The sequence below is a fragment of the Mandrillus leucophaeus genome, unplaced genomic scaffold (assembly GCF_000951045.1).
Source record: "Mandrillus leucophaeus isolate KB7577 unplaced genomic scaffold, Mleu.le_1.0 Scaffold232, whole genome shotgun sequence".
NCBI classification, from domain to species: Eukaryota; Metazoa; Chordata; class Mammalia; order Primates; family Cercopithecidae; genus Mandrillus; species Mandrillus leucophaeus.
The window spans coordinates 1,397,490-1,415,592 of NW_012102388.1; the positions used below are offsets into that span (position 1 = coordinate 1,397,490).

The following is an 18,103-nucleotide window of genomic DNA, read 5'->3' on the forward strand; positions in this document are numbered from 1 at the left end:
TTGTTTAGTGGCATGTAAATGTGTTAAATTTACAGAAACGATAATGTTCAAAGGGAGCTTCGAGACTGGGGTTTGAGCTTTGATTCCAACTTATTGTCCTTCTCAGGAAGAATTTTGCAAACAGAAAAGATTCACCAAGGTGGAAAAACAGTAAGACAGTTTTTTGTTTGTTTGTTTGTTTTTGAGACGGAGCCTCGCTCTGTCCCCCAGGCTGGAGTGCAGTGGCGCAATCTCCGCTCACTGCAAGCTCCTAGCAAGGCAGTTTTTAAAGTTGACAATCAAGTGAGACTTGGGTCAGATCACAATAAAGCAAGTGGGAATAACTTAGTTCCATGCCAGAATGATCTTTTCCTCACCTTTCTCTTCTCCCCTTCCACATCCACTCTCTATCAACCCACGTGAGCAGCCCAGGACCTCAGAAATAGGTACACCCCAGGAGGAGAAAACGTGGAAGCCCTAGAGAATGTGGAGCCTGTAGCTTGGTCCTCAAAAATAATCTGTAAGACTTAGCTAAAAAGCGGTTTGATATTTTTTTATTTTTATTTTTTTTCAATAACTTGAGCTAAAGTGTAGAATCCTAACTATCTGCTTGGGTTGGTATTTTGACTGCCATGAAAATGATGGAAAATCCCTGATTTGATTGGCCTGGACCATTTGTTTATAGAGATAATGTATTAATTATTATGATACCTTTTATGTTTTGTTTTCAGAAAAGGAAAAGCAAGTATTCTAAAAATATTTTTAGTGTAATTAAAGCACTGTAAAGTGCCAACATTTTTAATTTTTTTTTTTTTTTTTTTTTTTGTAGAAAATGGTGTCCTTCCTGCCTTTGAAATGTACTGTGAACAGTGATCTCACAATGTAACTTAGTATTCTGGTTGCATCGTTTATGCTATCCCCTGCATGAGGCCAGTCAGGGAGGTGCCAGGACACGCAGAAGACACCGGGCTGCTCCCTGTGATGACCAGCACTCGGGTGCTGTGCCTCGCGTTTATTTCACTGTCTGTCTTGCTGTCGGATGTTTTTGTAGCTTGCTTGTGGCATGTAACACCTCAGTCAAGTTACTTTACTCTCAAAGCCTTATTTTTTAATATTTTCGTTATGAAGAAAAGAGTAGCTATACTTGTAAGATTTTTGAAAAGATTAAGGAGAATGCAACTAAAGCACTTAGGGAAGTACCTGGTCCAAGTAAGCATTTGAGGAGCAGCTGTCAGTATGAGTGTATTTTAAATAAAATTGCCATCATCCTTTGGATACATTTTAGACTCTGCCCCTTCCGAGGACATTTTCTCTGTCCCTTTAATTCAAGTATGAGAGTAGTACACTAAGTTTCAAAATATGCCGGGGTAGAATTATTGAAGACTTTTTGGCTTGATGATTGAGAACTTACAATGGAATTTACAGTGTGTCTGAACTCTCTTCTAGTTTGATTACAATCCACAATTTGCAGATTGGTCAAAAGAAACAAGAGGTGCACCATTAATTAGTGTTAAGCCACTAGATAACTGGCTGTTGATCTATACGCGAAGAAATTATGAAGCAGCCAATTCATTGATACAGAATCTGTTTAAAGTTACACCAGCCATGGGCATGCAAATGAAAAAAGCAATAATGTAAGTGAATCAAATCATTTCTGCTCTGAGAATTGCTTAGCAGTCATTTGGAGGGGGTGGGAACTCGAAAGCGATGGAACTGTTAAAAATACAAACAACGTTATTTTAATTGAAAGATTTGATATGGCTCCCTGTAATGTAGATAAACAGATATATTTTAATAACTAAGAATGGGTGGGAGAAACAACCAAGTCAGACAGTTTCTCAAACCTGCTTCAACTATTGCTCTTGTTTGTATTAGAAACAGCCCTTTGAATGAATGGCTAGTCTCGGTGTTTGATTTCATGTTTTATACAGAAATGTTTCGTGTGTTACATAGGAAAGTGTTTATGCGTGGTCCATTTGTCGTTACTTTGTCTGAATGTTGGATTGTGTACTTTCATTCTAGGATTGAAGTGGATGATAGAACTGAAGCCTACTTAAGAGTCTTACAGCAAAAGGTCACAACAGACACCCAGATAGTAAGTAGCTAATTGACATATAGGCAGTTTTCAGTGAAAGAGCTTTTTCAGAGGGGGCATTTGTACATCTTGGAACTTGGGGTTCTTTTTTCAAATGTTATTAGGTTCTCAAACTAGGCGCAAAATGTGTTTTGTAACCATAAAGTAGCTAAGCTAATGCTAGCTTTAGTTGTGTACCTGGGAGCTTGGTTTACACATTGCAAAAGGTGAGGAAGGAGTGGAGAAAAACAAAGCCAGCTTTAATTTATTCAGACTCAAAGGCTTTACTTAGTCTAGAAAATTTGGAAAGTACAGGAAAGCACAAAAGTCAAAATCAGCTGTTGTTCGGCACACATAGACGTATGGTTGTGTAATTACATGGAAGCTCCCCAGACAGCCTAGTGCCAGGTATGGGAAGAGCAGGGTCACAGAGAGCAGGGAGCCCTGAGTGACACTCAGCAGCTTGTTAGCTTCCACGGGCATCCACGTCACCCCGAGGGGTCAGGATACAGATTGAACCACTCTCCCAAGCTCTTTCCCCTGTTATCTGCAAACATGTTGTTGTGTGTGTGCTTGACCCACCCATCCAGGTGAGTGAGTGATGACTCAGGAGGGGAGGACTGAGTCCCGAAGAGCCCATATGCCGGTTTGCCAGAGTCTCGCTGCCTAGCGTGGGCGTGGGGAAGGTGCAAAGGGTTAGGAATTGGAGATGGGGACATTAGCTGATGGCAGCCACTGAATGACGGGTGGTTTTCACTGGTGATCTGAAGTTGTGGGGACGTGCAGCAAGTGTGTGCTGTGGTTTCGTTTTTGTTGTAATCTGTAGCACAGTTATTAAGAGGGTAAACTGAAATCAAACCCCTGGGTTCACATCTCGGCTCAGCTGTTTGCCTGCTCTTCATCAAGTGCTTCTGGCTTTATTGCCTTTTCTGAACAAACTGGGTGGTAGTAATAATAGTAGTGAACCCTCATAGCACTTCTAAAGTTTAATGGCATTGTCATGCCTGGCCCCTCCCTAGTAGCCCAGGACGTGTTAATCACTGTTGCTGCTGCTGCTTCCAGTCAGGTCCTGAAACTCAGTGAGTCTGAGGTAACTCTTCGTTTTTCCCAATCCCAGTAAGCTTTTTGAATTATTCAAGGGAAAATTACCCCCCTTTTCTCAAACTAGTTTTTTAGCCTGTCAGGTATGTCTTGACTTCACTGTTTGTCCAGCTTTCTATAAATCGTTGGTTAGCAACTGTCACTCTGCCACACTGTTTTCTAGTGCAAGGCCATCTGCCTCGATCATGTCGTGTCCCCAGTGCTGAGAACGGGGCCTTCTGTGTTCCAGGCGCCAACATGTTGCACGACGACAGCCTGGCCCTGTTCACCATGGCAGTGCTTTAGACGCGGTCAGGCTGCCATCCTGCTCATCCTTTCTCAGACACACACCCCTGCACACACTGCTGACACGCTTTTCTCAAACTTGCCTTTGTGTTTCCTAGCAGAGTTTTCAACTTCAAAGTTTTCTAACTTACATTTCTTCTCTAACACTCCTCCCTACCCTGAAATTCTATCAGATTGATGTGGTTATTGTTTTTAGTTTGCATCTAGAATGTAGCCTTTATAAACATGAGATGCAGTGTCATAGTTTTCTTTTTAAGTCCACACACCCAGCTTAATGTAGCAAAATAGAGTCAGACTCAGTGTCAGGGAACTCCGGAGTTGTCCAAATCTTAATCACATTTGGTCTAGAATCTCCTTTCCATTCAGTCTTTGTCCAAGAACTTGGAATTGTGGCCTCAAGACTTCCTGGTCCCTAGTGGAAGAGAAAGAGTAGGGCTTAGACATTGACTTTGCAGAAGTGCAAGCACAGCCGGGCCAAAGGCCATGACCCCGGCAGCGGGTTCTTCGCACTCTCCACCCCCATGCCCTGTTCCCATAACCGTTCCCTGCTCTGCTCTTGCTGCCGTGAGCCCCTGGGTGTGGGGGAAGGTGTCTTACAAGTAGTCCTTTTATTGAGGTTCTCTCATCTTGTCCAGGTTGAATATTCCATCTATTTTGGTGGGGCCCTTCCTGATAAAATCTCCAAGTCAAGTACTTCACTTCTCCTTATTTTTAGCAGAGTTGGTTGATGATTGTTAGAAAACTGACACACAAAGGTAATAGTAGCCTGGGACTGTAGTGGGTGAGACGTAGAAGTTCAGTACCTTCCTATTGCTTTTTATATCTGTAGCATAAAATTGCCACAGATCTGCTGAGGGAACATGGAACTTGCAAAAGATAGAACGACACTATGAGATTAAAATTTAAGTGGTAAGGAAAATTATGATAGGTTATACTATTATGTGATTATGATTGTAAAGTAGGAAGGGAAAAATGACATGCATGTGAATAATCAGTTCAACGATTTCACTGATTATTTTTATTAGACATTTATATCCTTGGCTATTTTTTAAAACAAATGGAAAGTACATTTCTAGTTGACGGGAAACATTCTGAAGACAGCAGCACATTGTGGGGCAGCGAGTGCCAGGGCGAGTTTCTTCTGCCCCGTTGAGTTTTCGTACGGCCACATTGCAATGAGCTGGCAAAGACAGATTTCATGGTAAACAATACATCTGTGTTGCTGTAAGCCTAAGAAATGAATTGGCTTCCTGTCATGTGTTTATTATTTTAGCCCTCCGTCTCACACTTTAAATCCCACAAGCAGATATCTATTATGTTATCTGGGTAACGGAAACACCCAAGGTGGGAAAATTATTTTGCTGGACACTATAGAAAGGGAAGAGAAGAATCTGGGAACATAAATTGGAGAACATGACAGTGAGTTAAAAGCTGGATTCAGGCCAGGCGTGGTGGTTCATGCCTGTAATCCCAGCACTTTGGGAGGCCGAGGCAGGCGGATCACATGCCAGGAGATTGAGAACATCTTGGCCAACATGGTGAAACCCCATCTCTACTAAAAATACAAAAATTAGCCAGGTGTGGTGGTGTGCACCTGTAGTCCCAGCTACTCGGGAGGCTGAGGCAGGAGAATCAGTGGAACCCAGGAGGCAGAGGTTACAGTGAGCCGAGATTGCGCCACTGCACTCTAGCCTGGGCAACAAGAGCAAAACTCCGTCTCAAAAACAAAACAAAACACTCCAGAAAGTTAAACTTGGATGCCCAGAATTGGGGCAGGGGTACATTTAGATCAGGCGCTCTGTTTTGTCCCCAAAATTGTCCATGGACCTCCTGTGAAAGTTCATAGTTTGATCAGATTCTCAATCCAGAGCTTTAAATCTTACAAGTTATGATCATAGGTGAATCATGAGTAAATTAAGACTGTAAAAAATCTTTGATTTGTCTACCTGTCACTTATCACTAACTTATATTACCCTGTTTTCTGTCTCTAAATTTTTCCACACTGGTTACATAGAGCATATTTAAGTTCTCAAGTTTAAACAGTATTCAGTTTTGACTCGTAGTTTGCTTAACATGATTTATTTGCTTCACACGCATTTATTTAGTTGAACATGATGAGCAGTATTTGTTAATGTCCTACTGATTAGCTGTGTGGCTGAAGTAAACAGTAAAATAAATGGTCATGTTCTTGACCTTGATACTCCACAGGTGAGTTTAGTTTCCTGTCCTCTCCCTTACTCTTAATCATCTGTCTCCTGATTCTTTGTAACGAGGATGCTTTGTTTTTAGGTTGTCTGTCTGTTGTCAAGTAATCGGAAGGACAAATATGATGCTATTAAAAAATACCTGTGTACAGATTGCCCTACCCCAAGTCAGTGTGTGGTGGCCCGAACCTTAGGCAAACAGCAAACTGTCATGGCCATTGCTACAAAGATTGCCCTGCAGATGAATTGCAAGATGGGAGGAGAGCTTTGGAGGGTGGACATCCCCGTGAGTTTGATTTAATTGGTAGATGCAGTTTTAAAATTGGTATTTAAGAAAGTGGATTTACTTTTTAAATGTTGCTAGTACTCTGCTGTATCTAAAATTACCACATTTGTATTCAAGCTGAAGCTAGCGATGATCGTTGGCATTGATTGTTACCACGACACCACAGCTGGACGGAGGTCAATTGCAGGGTTTGTTGCCAGCATCAATGAAGGGATGACCCGGTGAGTGAGACTGGGCTACTGTGGGTAGCAGTGAGGACACAAAGCAGGGTCTGCAGGTTCAGGAGTAGTGTTCATTCTTCGTTGTTATCCTTCCAGTTTCTCAATTAGACATGGCAACAAATTTAGCAAAGAAAGATAATGACCTACTCTAGCTCTTGAATGACCTTCATCCTATATTAGTCAAACTGCATTTCAGATTTTTTCTTTGTCATATGTATTGGCAAGTACATCTTGTTAAATGTGACTCTCTCTAAAAATGTATTTGTTTAGGCCGGGTGTCTTGGCTCACGCCTGTAATCCCAGCACTTTGGGAGGCTGAGGCGGGCAGATCACTTGAGGTTGGGAGTTTGAGATTAGCCTGACCAACATGGAGAAACCTCATCTCTACTAAAAATACAAAAAAAATTAGCCGGGCATGGTGTATGCCTGTAATCCCCGCTACTCAGGAAGCTGAGGCAGGAGAATCGCTTGAACTCAGGAGGCGGAGATTGTGGTGAACCAAGATCGTGCCACTGCATTCCAGTCTGGGCAATAAGAGTGAAACTCTGTCTCAAAAATAAATAAATAAATAAATAAAAATAAAATGTGTTTGTTTAATAATATTTACTGGCCACTGAAATGTAGTTTCACATTTTCATGTAGAAAAACCACTTCGGTTTACCCAGTCACTTGTATTTCAACATAACATTATTTTTCAGTGCTTTTCTTGGAACTAAGGGAATTGCCAAGAATAGTAATATATGAAAATTGAAGGCACATTAGTAGTTGACATTAGTAATGGATATGTTTCAAGGTCTTTTATCATTTTTAACTTTTAGTTTCAGGGGTACACGTGCAGGTTTGTTACATAGCTAAACTCATGTCATGGGGTTTGTTGTTCAGGTTATTTCATCGCTCAGGTACTAAGCCTAGTACCCAGTAGTTATTTTTTTCTGCTCCTCTCCCTCCTCCCACCTTCCACCCTCAAGTAGGCCCTGGTGTCTGTTGTCCTCTTTGTGCCCGTGAGTTCTCATCATTTAGCCCCCACTTACAAGTGAAAACCCGTGGTATTTGGTTTTCTGTTCCTGCATTAGTTTGCCAGAGGTGATGGATGGAGCTGAAGGTCTTTTATCTTTTAGAAGAGTGAAACTTACAATGAATGGTTTCTCAAGAGCATAGCCATGAGTGTGCTTCTGTGTGTATTTAGGTGTAGTAAACCTGGACAGCACCTCTGGGTATTTAAATTTAACTAAATCCTATTTTCTCCCCAGCAGCTGGAATCATGGTAGTGATTTGTAATGAAAACAGACACAGTTTGTGATGCTGATACGGGATCTCCTGTATCCTGCTCCCTCTGTATAAGGTTTTATAAAGTATTTGGAGATGGTAGCAGATGTCTTTAAGGCAGTTACAATGACAGATTGTTAAGAGTGAAATAAATATAGAATAATTCAGAAAGGAAAAATTGATAGACAATTGCATTCTCATTCTGGTTGTGTTTTTCTCTGAATAGCTGGTTCTCACGCTGCATATTTCAGGATAGAGGACAGGAGCTGGTAGATGGGCTCAAAGTCTGCCTGCAAGGTTAGTCTCCTGTGGGGTTGCCTTCCTGCTGTCTAAACTGGGGTCTTCCAGAAATTACCCTGAACTGTGTTACTGATGTGCCCAGAATTGGGGAAGAACAGACTAGTTGTGTTGTAGGCATGAATTGATGTAAAACTTCTCTGGCCTGTTTCAGCGGCTCTGAGGGCTTGGAATAGCTGCAATGAGTACATGCCCAGCCGGATCATCGTGTACCGTGATGGCGTAGGAGACGGCCAGCTCAAAACACTGGTGAACTACGAAGTGCCACAGTTTCTGGATTGTCTAAAATCCATTGGTAGAGGTTACAAGTAAGCATGCAAATTGTAAAGCATTTTCTAAAACTGCACATCTTTGAAATTAGCATCACAAGATGAAAGGGTAAGGGAGAAGCTAACTTGATAGGGACAGTAGGGCCTTGAGGTAATGGGAAGGGCAGAGGGAAATCTATTGGAAATTTTTCACGAGAAGGCTGTGTTGAGGGGTAGTATAGAGGGTCATTCCTTCACAGGGTAGCACGGTAAGACACCATTACCAATCATCAATCGGCCTTCTTACCTAAGACCTTGGAGTGCAGGTATCTGGTAATTCTGTACATCCAAAGGTATCCACAGGATTCACTATTGAAATCAGCGTTCATGACAGTCTTAACTTACTGAATACTTGTTTCATTTCCTTGTGGACTTGACTAGTGTTTGATCAGTAAGGTGATTGGTGAGCATCTAGTCTCATGGGGCAGGGGGTGGTTCTCCTTTCTCCTTTTTTTTTTTTTTTGAGACAGAGTCTCACTGTGTTGCCCAGGCTGGAGTGAAGTGGCACGATCTCAGCTCACTGCAACCTCCGCCTCCCAGGTTCAAGCGATTCTCCGGCCCCAGCCTCCTGAGTAGCTGGGATTACAGGTGTGCACCACCACACCTGGCTAATTTTTATATTTTTCATAGAGACAGGGTTTCACCATGTTTGCCAGGCTGGTCTTGAACTCCCACCCTCAGGTTATCCACCACCTCGGCCTCCCAAAGTGTTAGGATGACAGGCGTAAGCCACAACTCCCGGCCTCTGCTTTCTCCCTGTAAGCGATGTGGATGGCCGAGGATAGTATCCAGATCTGCACTTGTTTTCCTGTGAAACCCATATTGGTTTTTGTCTTCCTCTGCTTGCCTACAACCATTTCCATCAGTGCCATTATGAGTCAATAAAATGTGTACCATTGCAAGATAGCCGTTTTAATAAGTTACATTAACTAGTCCTCTTTCTCTTTATCAGATCTGTGAGCGATTTGAAATCAGGGACGGTTGTATTAAGGGCTAAGTGCATAGTAGAGTACAGATTTAAAGATTGAACTTCTCAGGATATTTGGAAGATCTTGAATCCTGTTTTGTGTGCTTGCACATACGTATTACACACCCATTATTCTTGTATTTCAGCACTTTGTATCATTATAGAAAGGAGGGATTCAGAAAGCCACTGGCCACATCGGGGGCTTGATTTTACCTGGTACGTAGGAAAAGGACAAGCACCAAGAGCTCATTCCTGGTTTCTACTAAGGGCCTTCTGAGTCATCTTTGGCCAATGCTAAAAGGTCCCACACAATGAGTGTTTATCCCAGATGCTTCTTAAAATGAGATGTGATGCCATGAAGGTCTCAGAGAAAGTCAGGAGTGTTTTTATCTTTTTTGAAATAGTTGTGTTTCATATTAAAAGACTACGCATTTTTTAAATATTTTTCAAATGAAAGTTAATGTTCTTTCCTATTCCCTTAAGACTCTTAATGCTTATATTTTGTCAAGTAATGATACTTTTTGTTTTCAGGCTTTCTAAGCCTTATTTTATACTGTTCTCTGACTTGACCTTTCTGTCTGTGTGGGGAGGTATGGTGTGGTGTGTGTCACAGGGAGTAAAGAAGGATCTAACTTGGACTGCTTCTTTCCTACTCTTTTTTTCCTGTGATTTACTACTTGAACACACAGTGTTTTCTAGTCTTCATTATCATTTCCTCATACCCGAAGTGAAGATTGTCAAGAAATGATGAATAGAGGTCATTGTGCAAGTTCGTCACATTCCCTTGAGCTGAATTGTTGGGCTACTAGGAGTACATACTCTTGGCCTTGCTGGGTCATCTCTGTTTCTTAGGGTCCTTTGGGTTTGATTCCCAGAAGGACTGGCAGAAATGGCTCTTGAAGAGGAGGTTGCCACCCTAGTGAATGAGTACCTGTGAACAGTCGTCCCGAGTGTGCAGAGTAGAGCCTGGTGCAGCTGCTGGGTGCACCTGCCCAGCTCCGTGAGCAGGTGGGAACACAGTGTTGCAGGGAAGAAGAACCTGAGCCGACTGCTTGGGCTGACTCTTAGCACACTGTTGCGTGAAGTAGATGGCGCACTGTGAACTGTGCTGGTAATTGGTGGCAGTAGAGATCAGTGGTAAAGAGCAATATGTCTTAAAATCAGAGTTCGGTTAATCTCAGCTTTACTTTCATTTGTAGAACAGGGGAACAGTTAAGTGAGGCATTGAAAGGAGTAAATGAAAATATACGTAATGCACTTCACACAGTATCCAGTAAGTATTCGATACATGGCAGACAGTTCTCTTCGGAAAAGCCTTCAAGTTGTATGTAAAGGTAGAATATCTGAGAATTATTCTTCACTTTTAAAAAATGCAAAGTTTGGACTTAAATGTTTGTATAATAGTTATCATTGGCCGGGCGTGGTGGCTCACGCCTGTAATCCCAGCACTTTGGGAGGCCGAGGCGGGTGGATCACAAGGTCAGGAGATGGAGACCATCCTGGCTAACACGGGCGAAACCCCGTCTCCACTAAAAATGCAAAAAAATTAGCTGGGCGCTGTGGCGGGTGCCTGTAGTCCCAGCTACTCGGGAGGCTGAGGCAGGAGAATGGCGTGAACCCGGGAGGCGGAGCTTGCAGCGAGCCAAGATTGCGCCACTGCACCCCAGCCTGGACAACAGAGCGAGACTCCGTCTTAAGATAGATAGATAGATAGATAGATAGATAGATAGATAGATAGATAGATAGATAGATAAAAAGTTATCATTAGAACCACAATGTTTGCTTTTAAATTGAAATGTTGCTTTTAAGCTTTTATAGAGATGCATCACAGGGTAGCTGATTTAGAATGTTTGATACAAGAACAAATCAGAAAGTCACGCCAGCATATTTGTAACCTGCTTTTCTGTTACTATATTTGCTAAATTGTTTCTTGTGATGTTACAGGATTAATATTATCCACCTTATGTCCTTCTGTTCCCAAGACTGATACTTGTTTTGGATGCTATCATGAAGTCCTAGATAGTAATCACTTTCTAACAAGGCCCTATGCTGAACTTAATCTCTGTAAGCGGCAGAGGCATTTGAAACAGAAGGCTTTACATTTTTTCAACACGTTCATTGCGGTTTTGTTATATTCAGAGATATTACAGCGGGCAGTCGCTGGGCAGCAGTAGTCTACATAGGCAGAGAGGGACATTTCTGAAGATGTCCTCTGCTTACTCAAGTACTCTCGCTGAGTTTCTTGCCCTGTTTAATTATCAGTGAAAAACATCAGCAAAATTGCTGAGTCAAACATTACTTAGGTCCATACTGTATAAAACCCTCTGCTTCCCAGTGCTGGAAATCAAGTGTATCTGCCCTCTTAAGGAACTAACGTGGTAATTGGAGATGGAGGTGCTAATAATTATATTTATCTAGTGCTTACTACCTGGCAGCACTGTTCTGATTACTACCTGTTCTAATTCGTGGATTAACTATGTGGATTATGTGTGTACAAGTGTGGCTGCTTCAGAAGGATTTGAAGTGAGCCTGGAGGAGCGGGTGGAAAAGGATGTGAAAGGTACTCGAGCAGACCACACAGTGCAGGGCTGCTCTCAGCAGGGTCAGAGGGCATGGCAGAAGGGCCAGGGATCTGCCAGCGAGGACAGCTGAGCGTGCACAGATGTGTCCAGGCCGAGAAGCCTGATGAACCGTGACACAGGAGAGCCGCCTGAAGAACCCAGGTGGGGACAGATGGCTGAAAAGGGCATCCTCTAGTATGGATGCGTCTGACATGTGGTAGGCCAAGGAGTATGGGGCTGTCCTAGGGTCTGCACAAAATGTCATTTGAGACTCCAGTGAAACGCTAATATGAAATGAAGCAGCTACTCCTGAAAAAGGTATATGAATATGTAGTATGTATGTGTGAGAGTGTGTGTGTGTGTGTGTCCCCTGATATATTGTGAACCAGTAATTTTGAAAAGCACTACTTAAATCCACTTACCTAGCAAAGATTCTAGAGTTAGTATTATATTTTCTACATGGTAGAAAACGCCCACTGAAGACTGTTATAAACTGAATTTTGAAGACATGCAGGGTTTAACATTGGTGTGATAGGTATGTAACGTGTTTGGTCTGTGGATAAACCATCTACATGACCGCGTGTCACCGGACACAGGTGCCGTTTGGTTTCCCTCTCACCGTTTATCCCTGGTCTTTACTCCTGTCGAGTAAAATCCTGATCCTTCTCCACAACCTGGACAGGTGAGACGCCCCAGGAGGGGTGTGTTCCTGTTTACATGGAGCATGTGAACACCCGAATGAATGAGTGCCCTGAAAATATGACTGGCTAAATGTAGTTACATTCGTCATCATTTTTAAGCCCTAGACTAACGGTAATTGTGGTGAAGAAAAGAGTGAACGCCAGATTTTTCGCTCAGTCTGGAGGAAGACTTCAGAATCCACTGCCTGGAACAGTTATTGACGTAGAGGTTACCAGACCAGAATGGTAAGTTCCGTGTGATGAGCTGAAGCTTGTTTTCTCCTTGGTGGTGGTTTCTTTAGCATGGCCCCTATGCTTTACCAGTTTTAATACAGTTTACTTTTGTTCTTATATTTTTTATAAACATTAATTTTTTCAACTAATTTGGTCAAACATAATTAATAAAGCCCGTGGTTTCCTAGCGTCTGATCAGAGGTTTCCAAGTACAGTTTTTTGTTGGGGGAAGAGGATTATTTTCTGTGGTATTTACTACATATATGGAGATTAAGAATTGCTTCTGTAGATTGCTTTTGTATTTTTTAAATACATAACCTATCCACAGACTGTTTTCTAGTAAAAAATGTTTAGATTTGTAATACACTTAGTTTTCTGAAGGTCAAGAAGTTTTATCTGAGACAGAGGTGCTTATGAGAAAAGTGGCTGCTGAGCCGAGCTGCTGTGTACAGCCGGGAGCCGCACTCACTGACCATGAGAAAAGCAGAGTGCCAGCCGGAGCGTCCAGCGGGCACTGGCGGGCACCGGGAAATGGCCTTAGTAGCACAGGAGGAGGATTCAGTGGTAAAGTCAGGAAACTTGGCCCTCTTTTTTTGGGACAGAGTCACTGTGTTCCCCAGGTTGGAGTGCAGTAGCACGATCTCAGCTCGCTGCAACCTCTACCTGCTGGGTTCAAGGAATTCTCGTGCCTTAGTCTCCTGAATAGCCGCGATTACAGGCATGCACCACCATGCCAAACTAATTTTTGTATTTTTAGTAGAGACGAGGTTTCACCATGATGGCTAGGCTGGTCTCAAACTCCTGGCCTCAAGTGATCCACTGGCCTCAGCCTCCTAAAGTGCTGGGATTACAGGCATGAGCCACCGTGCCCAGCCAAAACTTGTTCCATTTTTAGTGAGTTCCTCAAAAACCTGTTTGTGGGAGGTGGTATCAATGCGGTGAGCACGTTCGTGATGGCAAAACCCATCAGTCATTCTAAGTTAACTCTCTCCTCAGGAGAGCGAAGCGTTGGGAGGGCTTCTGTTTTCACACGTAGGTGCTTTGGAACCTTTGTGAGGAAGGCGACTTTAACAGAATAGAGTCTCGGCCTGTATGCAAAGTTGACATGGGGAACACTTTTCCTGTGTGAACCTCGGGTGAATGAGGCAAAACTATAGTGACTTTAGGTGGAAAAGGATAATAACATACAGAGTTTAGTCTTATCTAGTCTGCTGTGTTATCTGACAGTGGAGAGAAATTTTTATTGTGAAATACATTATCTTGGATTTCTGTCTTTTTCTCAGACAGATGTTACGGCATTGGCTCAGAAGGATTCTAACCTATTGGGAAAAAATTGGCTAGAAAGACAAAACAAGGCTAAGATATTAACATAGCAAATTCATTTCTGCAGCATTCTCTTTCACCATTCAAAACGACCCCCGATGCTTTCCAACATTACTACTACTCTGAATACCAAAGCGCAGATGTGACATTGGCCTGAAGATCGTAACTACCTTAAACAAATTGGGCAAAATCCCAGTTGAATAATGAAGTATAAAAAAAGTCATGAGTTTTCACTAGATATTATTAAAATGTAGCAACTACTGATGCAATTCGGACACCTGGAGAAGCCCACTCTTTGTTTTGTTTTTAGTTTGATTTTAAGTTCCGAGACACACGTGCAGGACATGCAGGTTTGTTACATAGGTAAACGTGTGCCATGGTGGTTTACTGCACTTACCAACCCATCACCTGGGTGTTAAGCCCCACATGCTTTAGCTGTTTATCCTGATGCTCTTCCTCCCCCTTGTCCCCCAGCAGGCCCCAGTGTGTGTTATTCCCGTCCATGCTCATGTGTTCTCATTGTTCAACTTCCACTTATAAGTGAGAACATGCGGTGTTAGGTTTTCTGTTCCCACGTCAGTTTGCTGAGGATAACGGCTTCCAGCATCATCCATGTCCCTGCAAAGAGCATGATCTGTTCCTTTGTATGGCTACATAGTATTCCATGGTGTATATATACCACATTTTCTTCATCCGGTCTCTCATTAATGGACATTTGAGTTGATTCCATGTCTTTGCTATTGTGAATAGTGCTGTATGAACATACATGTGCATGTATCTTTATAATATAATTATTTATATTTCTTTGGGTATATACCCAGCGATGGAATTGCTGGGTCAAATGGTATTTCTGGTTCTAGATCTTTGAGGAATTGCCACACTGTCTTCCACAATGGTTGAACTAATTTACATTCCCACCAACAGTGTAAAAGCATTCCTATTTCTCCTCTGCCTTGCCATCTGTTTTTTCTTGACTTTTTAATAATCATCATTCTGACTGGTGTGAGATGATATCTTATTGTGGTTTTGATTTGCATTTCTCTAATAATCAGTCATGTTGAGCTTTTTTGTGTATATTTCTTGGACACATAAATTTCTTCTTTTGAGAAGTGTCTGTTCTTGCCCTTTGCCCACTTTGTAATGTTTCTTCTTTTTCTTGTAAATTTGCTTAAGTTCCTTGTAGATTCTAGATATTAGACTTTCGTCAGATGGGTAGATTGCGAAAATTTTCTCCCATTCTGTCGGTTGTCTGTTCACTCTGATGATAGTTTCTTTTGCTGTGCAGACACTCTTTAATTTGGTCCCATTTGTCAATTTTTGCTTTTGTCGCTGCTGAGAAGCCCTCTCTTAATGAGCACCAAAGTCATCTCTAATCACCAGCACTGCAAATGGTTTGTGCCTAAGCCGGGAAGCCAGGCTTGGAGTCCAGCCCTGGCGTGATTTCTCTGTTCTTTCTGAACAAGTCGTTTAACATTTCTTAACTCCTCATTCTTTGAAAAAGTAGCTGTGCAGTCTGTTGTAGATCAGTTCTGCTTTCCTGATTTCACTAGTTTCGATGCGCATAATAAATTGCAGGGTTAATTTCCTTAAATCTTTATTGGGTCAAATTACAATATCTCTGGATTGATATTTTATTGGTACCAAGAAAATGAAAAAAAAAATCTAATGTGTATTCCTTCATCTTTGTACTACAGGCGGCTCTCTATATCTGTAGGTCCTGCGACCATGGATTCAAAATCATTTGGAAAAAAGTCTGTACTGAGCATGTACAGACTTTTTCTTGTCGTTATTCCTTCAACAATACAGTAAAACAACTATTTACATAGCATTTGCATTGTATTAGGAATTATAATCTAAAGATGATACTTTCAAGTATATGGGAGGTTATAGAAAGACAACATCGTTTTATGTTAGGGACCTGGGCATCCGAGGATTTGGGTATCCTCAGGAGGTCCTGGAACCAATTCCCAAAGGATGGCTATGCTTGGTTTTTGTTCTTCCATTTGGTCCTTTACTAGTTTATATTCTTTCATGTTCCCTTCCTCTTGAAGATTTGCATTAAATTCCTGGGAATTAAAATGAATTATATTTTTGTTCAATAACAATGGGAACAGCAAGAGGGGACAAGGTTCTGTGGTAAAAGCATGTTGGGGAGTAACAGTCCCTGAAGCTCGACTGACTCACTGCCCCACAGGTTGTGCTTCCGGAGTCTGAAGGCTCAGTCACATGGTTTGGGGGTGGGAGTGGAAAACAGGAACTAGCCAAGTATGCCATAGTTATTACCACCCATATGAAAAGCTTGGTTCTGCTGGGAGGCATCATGACAGATACTTAAAATCAAAATCATAATCTTTACGATAAACATCATTCACACATAAACAGTCCCAAATGGTTCATGAATAACACGCGCCTGGACTTCAAGGAAACACGTTACAGCGTGAGAAGAGATGAGGTTACTGTGGTAACTTACACTGAAGAGTAGTACAGAGCTTTTCACTGTCAGAAACTGGAATCATCCTAGTTTCAGTTTTCAATACATCCATGTGTTTTCTGTGATTCCAGGTATGATTTTTTTATCGTAAGCCAGGCTGTGAGAAGTGGCAGTGTTTCTCCCACACATTACAACGTCATCTATGACAACAGCGGCCTGAAGCCGGACCACATACAGCGGTTGACTTACAAGCTGTGTCACATCTATTATAACTGGCCAGTAAGTGTTTCTACTTGTTGATGTTTAGCAAATAAAGGAGATTCACTTTTCAAAATGAAATAGCTATGGTTTAACAGACTTTTAGGGTTAATACTGAGATTTGCAATTGAAGGAGGCGAAATCTAGAGTAATAGAACCTTTTTTTCCTTCCACTAAAGGGTGTCATTCGTGTTCCTGCTCCTTGCCAGTACGCCCACAAGCTGGCTTTTCTTGTTGGCCAGAGTATTCACAGAGAGCCAAATCTGTCACTGTCAAACCGCCTTTACTACCTCTAACCTCCAGAAGAAGATGCAGCTGCTTTTTCTTTTCGAAATGATAACTTTGGGATTCTTTTAAGCTTTTATTTACTTTTTTTCACCTGTTGTCTTTCTGGATGAAACTTGGGAAGGGAATTAGGAGATCTCGCATTTTATTTCTAGCGTTGCTATTCACTGGCTTCCTTATTTTATAGGTAAAAATTAAGATTTTATATTTTATATTCTTGTTTGTTTCTCATGTTTTGTGAGGTTTTTTTTGTTTATTTTGAAGAAATGTGGATAAGATACTTTGTAATATAAACAGACTCTCTGAGAGTATTTGAAATGTGTTTGGAGATTTACTTAAAAGTACTTTCAGGAGTGAGCTAGTCCTACTTGTAAACCTATATTAACTTTATTTTTGAAATACCTATTTTGAATTTAAAGGAGATAAGAGGCATAAAGTAGGATGTTCACTACAGTCATAGGTAGGGTTTCATCTCGTATCTTAAACGATAAAAGGTACTATTATATAACCTATACACAAGATATAGGAGAAAATATGCTTAATTTTTATTTGGCAGGGGGCTAGGTTGTATGGGAGTAAAAAAAAGATTGAGAATTTTTAAATTGTCCAAAGAAACATTTTAAGACTCTTTAACAAAAAAAGGCCAGTAGTAAATCTCTATATTAGCATTACTATTTATTTTGTTTTGGAACTGGGACATGATTCTATTTGTTATAAAATAAAATTGATGTGATTGTCACCTTATTTGAATAACTGTAATTCTTGTTTTACTGAAAGTATGTGCATTTTCTTTTCATTTATTTTTAAAAGTGCATACAGTTCCATTCGTAAAAGCTCAGTTAACCTGACCAGCATGGTGAAACCCCATCCCTACTAAAAATACAAAATTAGCTGGGTGTGGTGCCAGGAGGCTGAGGCAGGAGAATCTTGAGCCTGAGAGGCGGAGGTTGCAGTGAGCCGAGATCACGCCACTGCACTCCAGCCTGGGCAACAGAGTGAGACTCTGTCTCAAAAAAAAAGCTCAATTAGTGTCTCTTAGGAACTTTAATGTCAGAGTAAAATTCTTTAAGGAAATGCTGCCACCTCCAGTATTTGTAGAGTAAGAATGGGTATCCACAGCTTACAAGGAAGTACAGACTCAGAAGTCTGTGGTGTTGTGAAGTTGGTAATTGTAGTTTTTTATGTCTACATATTTATAGGAATTCTCAGGAACTTTGCAAAGAGGCTTAAAATGAACGAATTATTGTAAATCCTGGGAACGCTCTAAACATTGCTTACAGATGTGGTGCGCGTAAGCTTTATTGACGATACGCGAGTCCCTGGAACTGTAATTTCAACAAATG

The 18,103-nt window shown here is 41.5% G+C and overlaps 1 protein-coding gene across 1 annotated transcript in view; it reads left to right on the plus strand.

Annotated features, from left to right (window-relative positions):
• PIWIL1 (piwi-like RNA-mediated gene silencing 1) overlaps nucleotides 1–17,779 on the plus strand; it is a 34,761-nt gene extending 16,982 nt beyond the window's left edge. The window contains exons 12-21 of the mRNA XM_011981945.1: nucleotides 36–150; nucleotides 1,426–1,613; nucleotides 2,002–2,074; nucleotides 5,729–5,929; nucleotides 6,047–6,150; nucleotides 7,643–7,713; nucleotides 7,868–8,021; nucleotides 12,350–12,475; nucleotides 16,349–16,496; nucleotides 16,655–17,779. Of these exons, the coding sequence (XP_011837335.1) occupies nucleotides 36–150; nucleotides 1,426–1,613; nucleotides 2,002–2,074; nucleotides 5,729–5,929; nucleotides 6,047–6,150; nucleotides 7,643–7,713; nucleotides 7,868–8,021; nucleotides 12,350–12,475; nucleotides 16,349–16,496; nucleotides 16,655–16,771 (1,297 nt within the window). The 3' untranslated portion in view covers nucleotides 16,772–17,779. The remainder of the gene's footprint in view (nucleotides 1–35; nucleotides 151–1,425; nucleotides 1,614–2,001; nucleotides 2,075–5,728; nucleotides 5,930–6,046; nucleotides 6,151–7,642; nucleotides 7,714–7,867; nucleotides 8,022–12,349; nucleotides 12,476–16,348; nucleotides 16,497–16,654) is intronic.
• The last annotated feature ends 324 nt before the right edge of the window (nucleotides 17,780–18,103 follow it).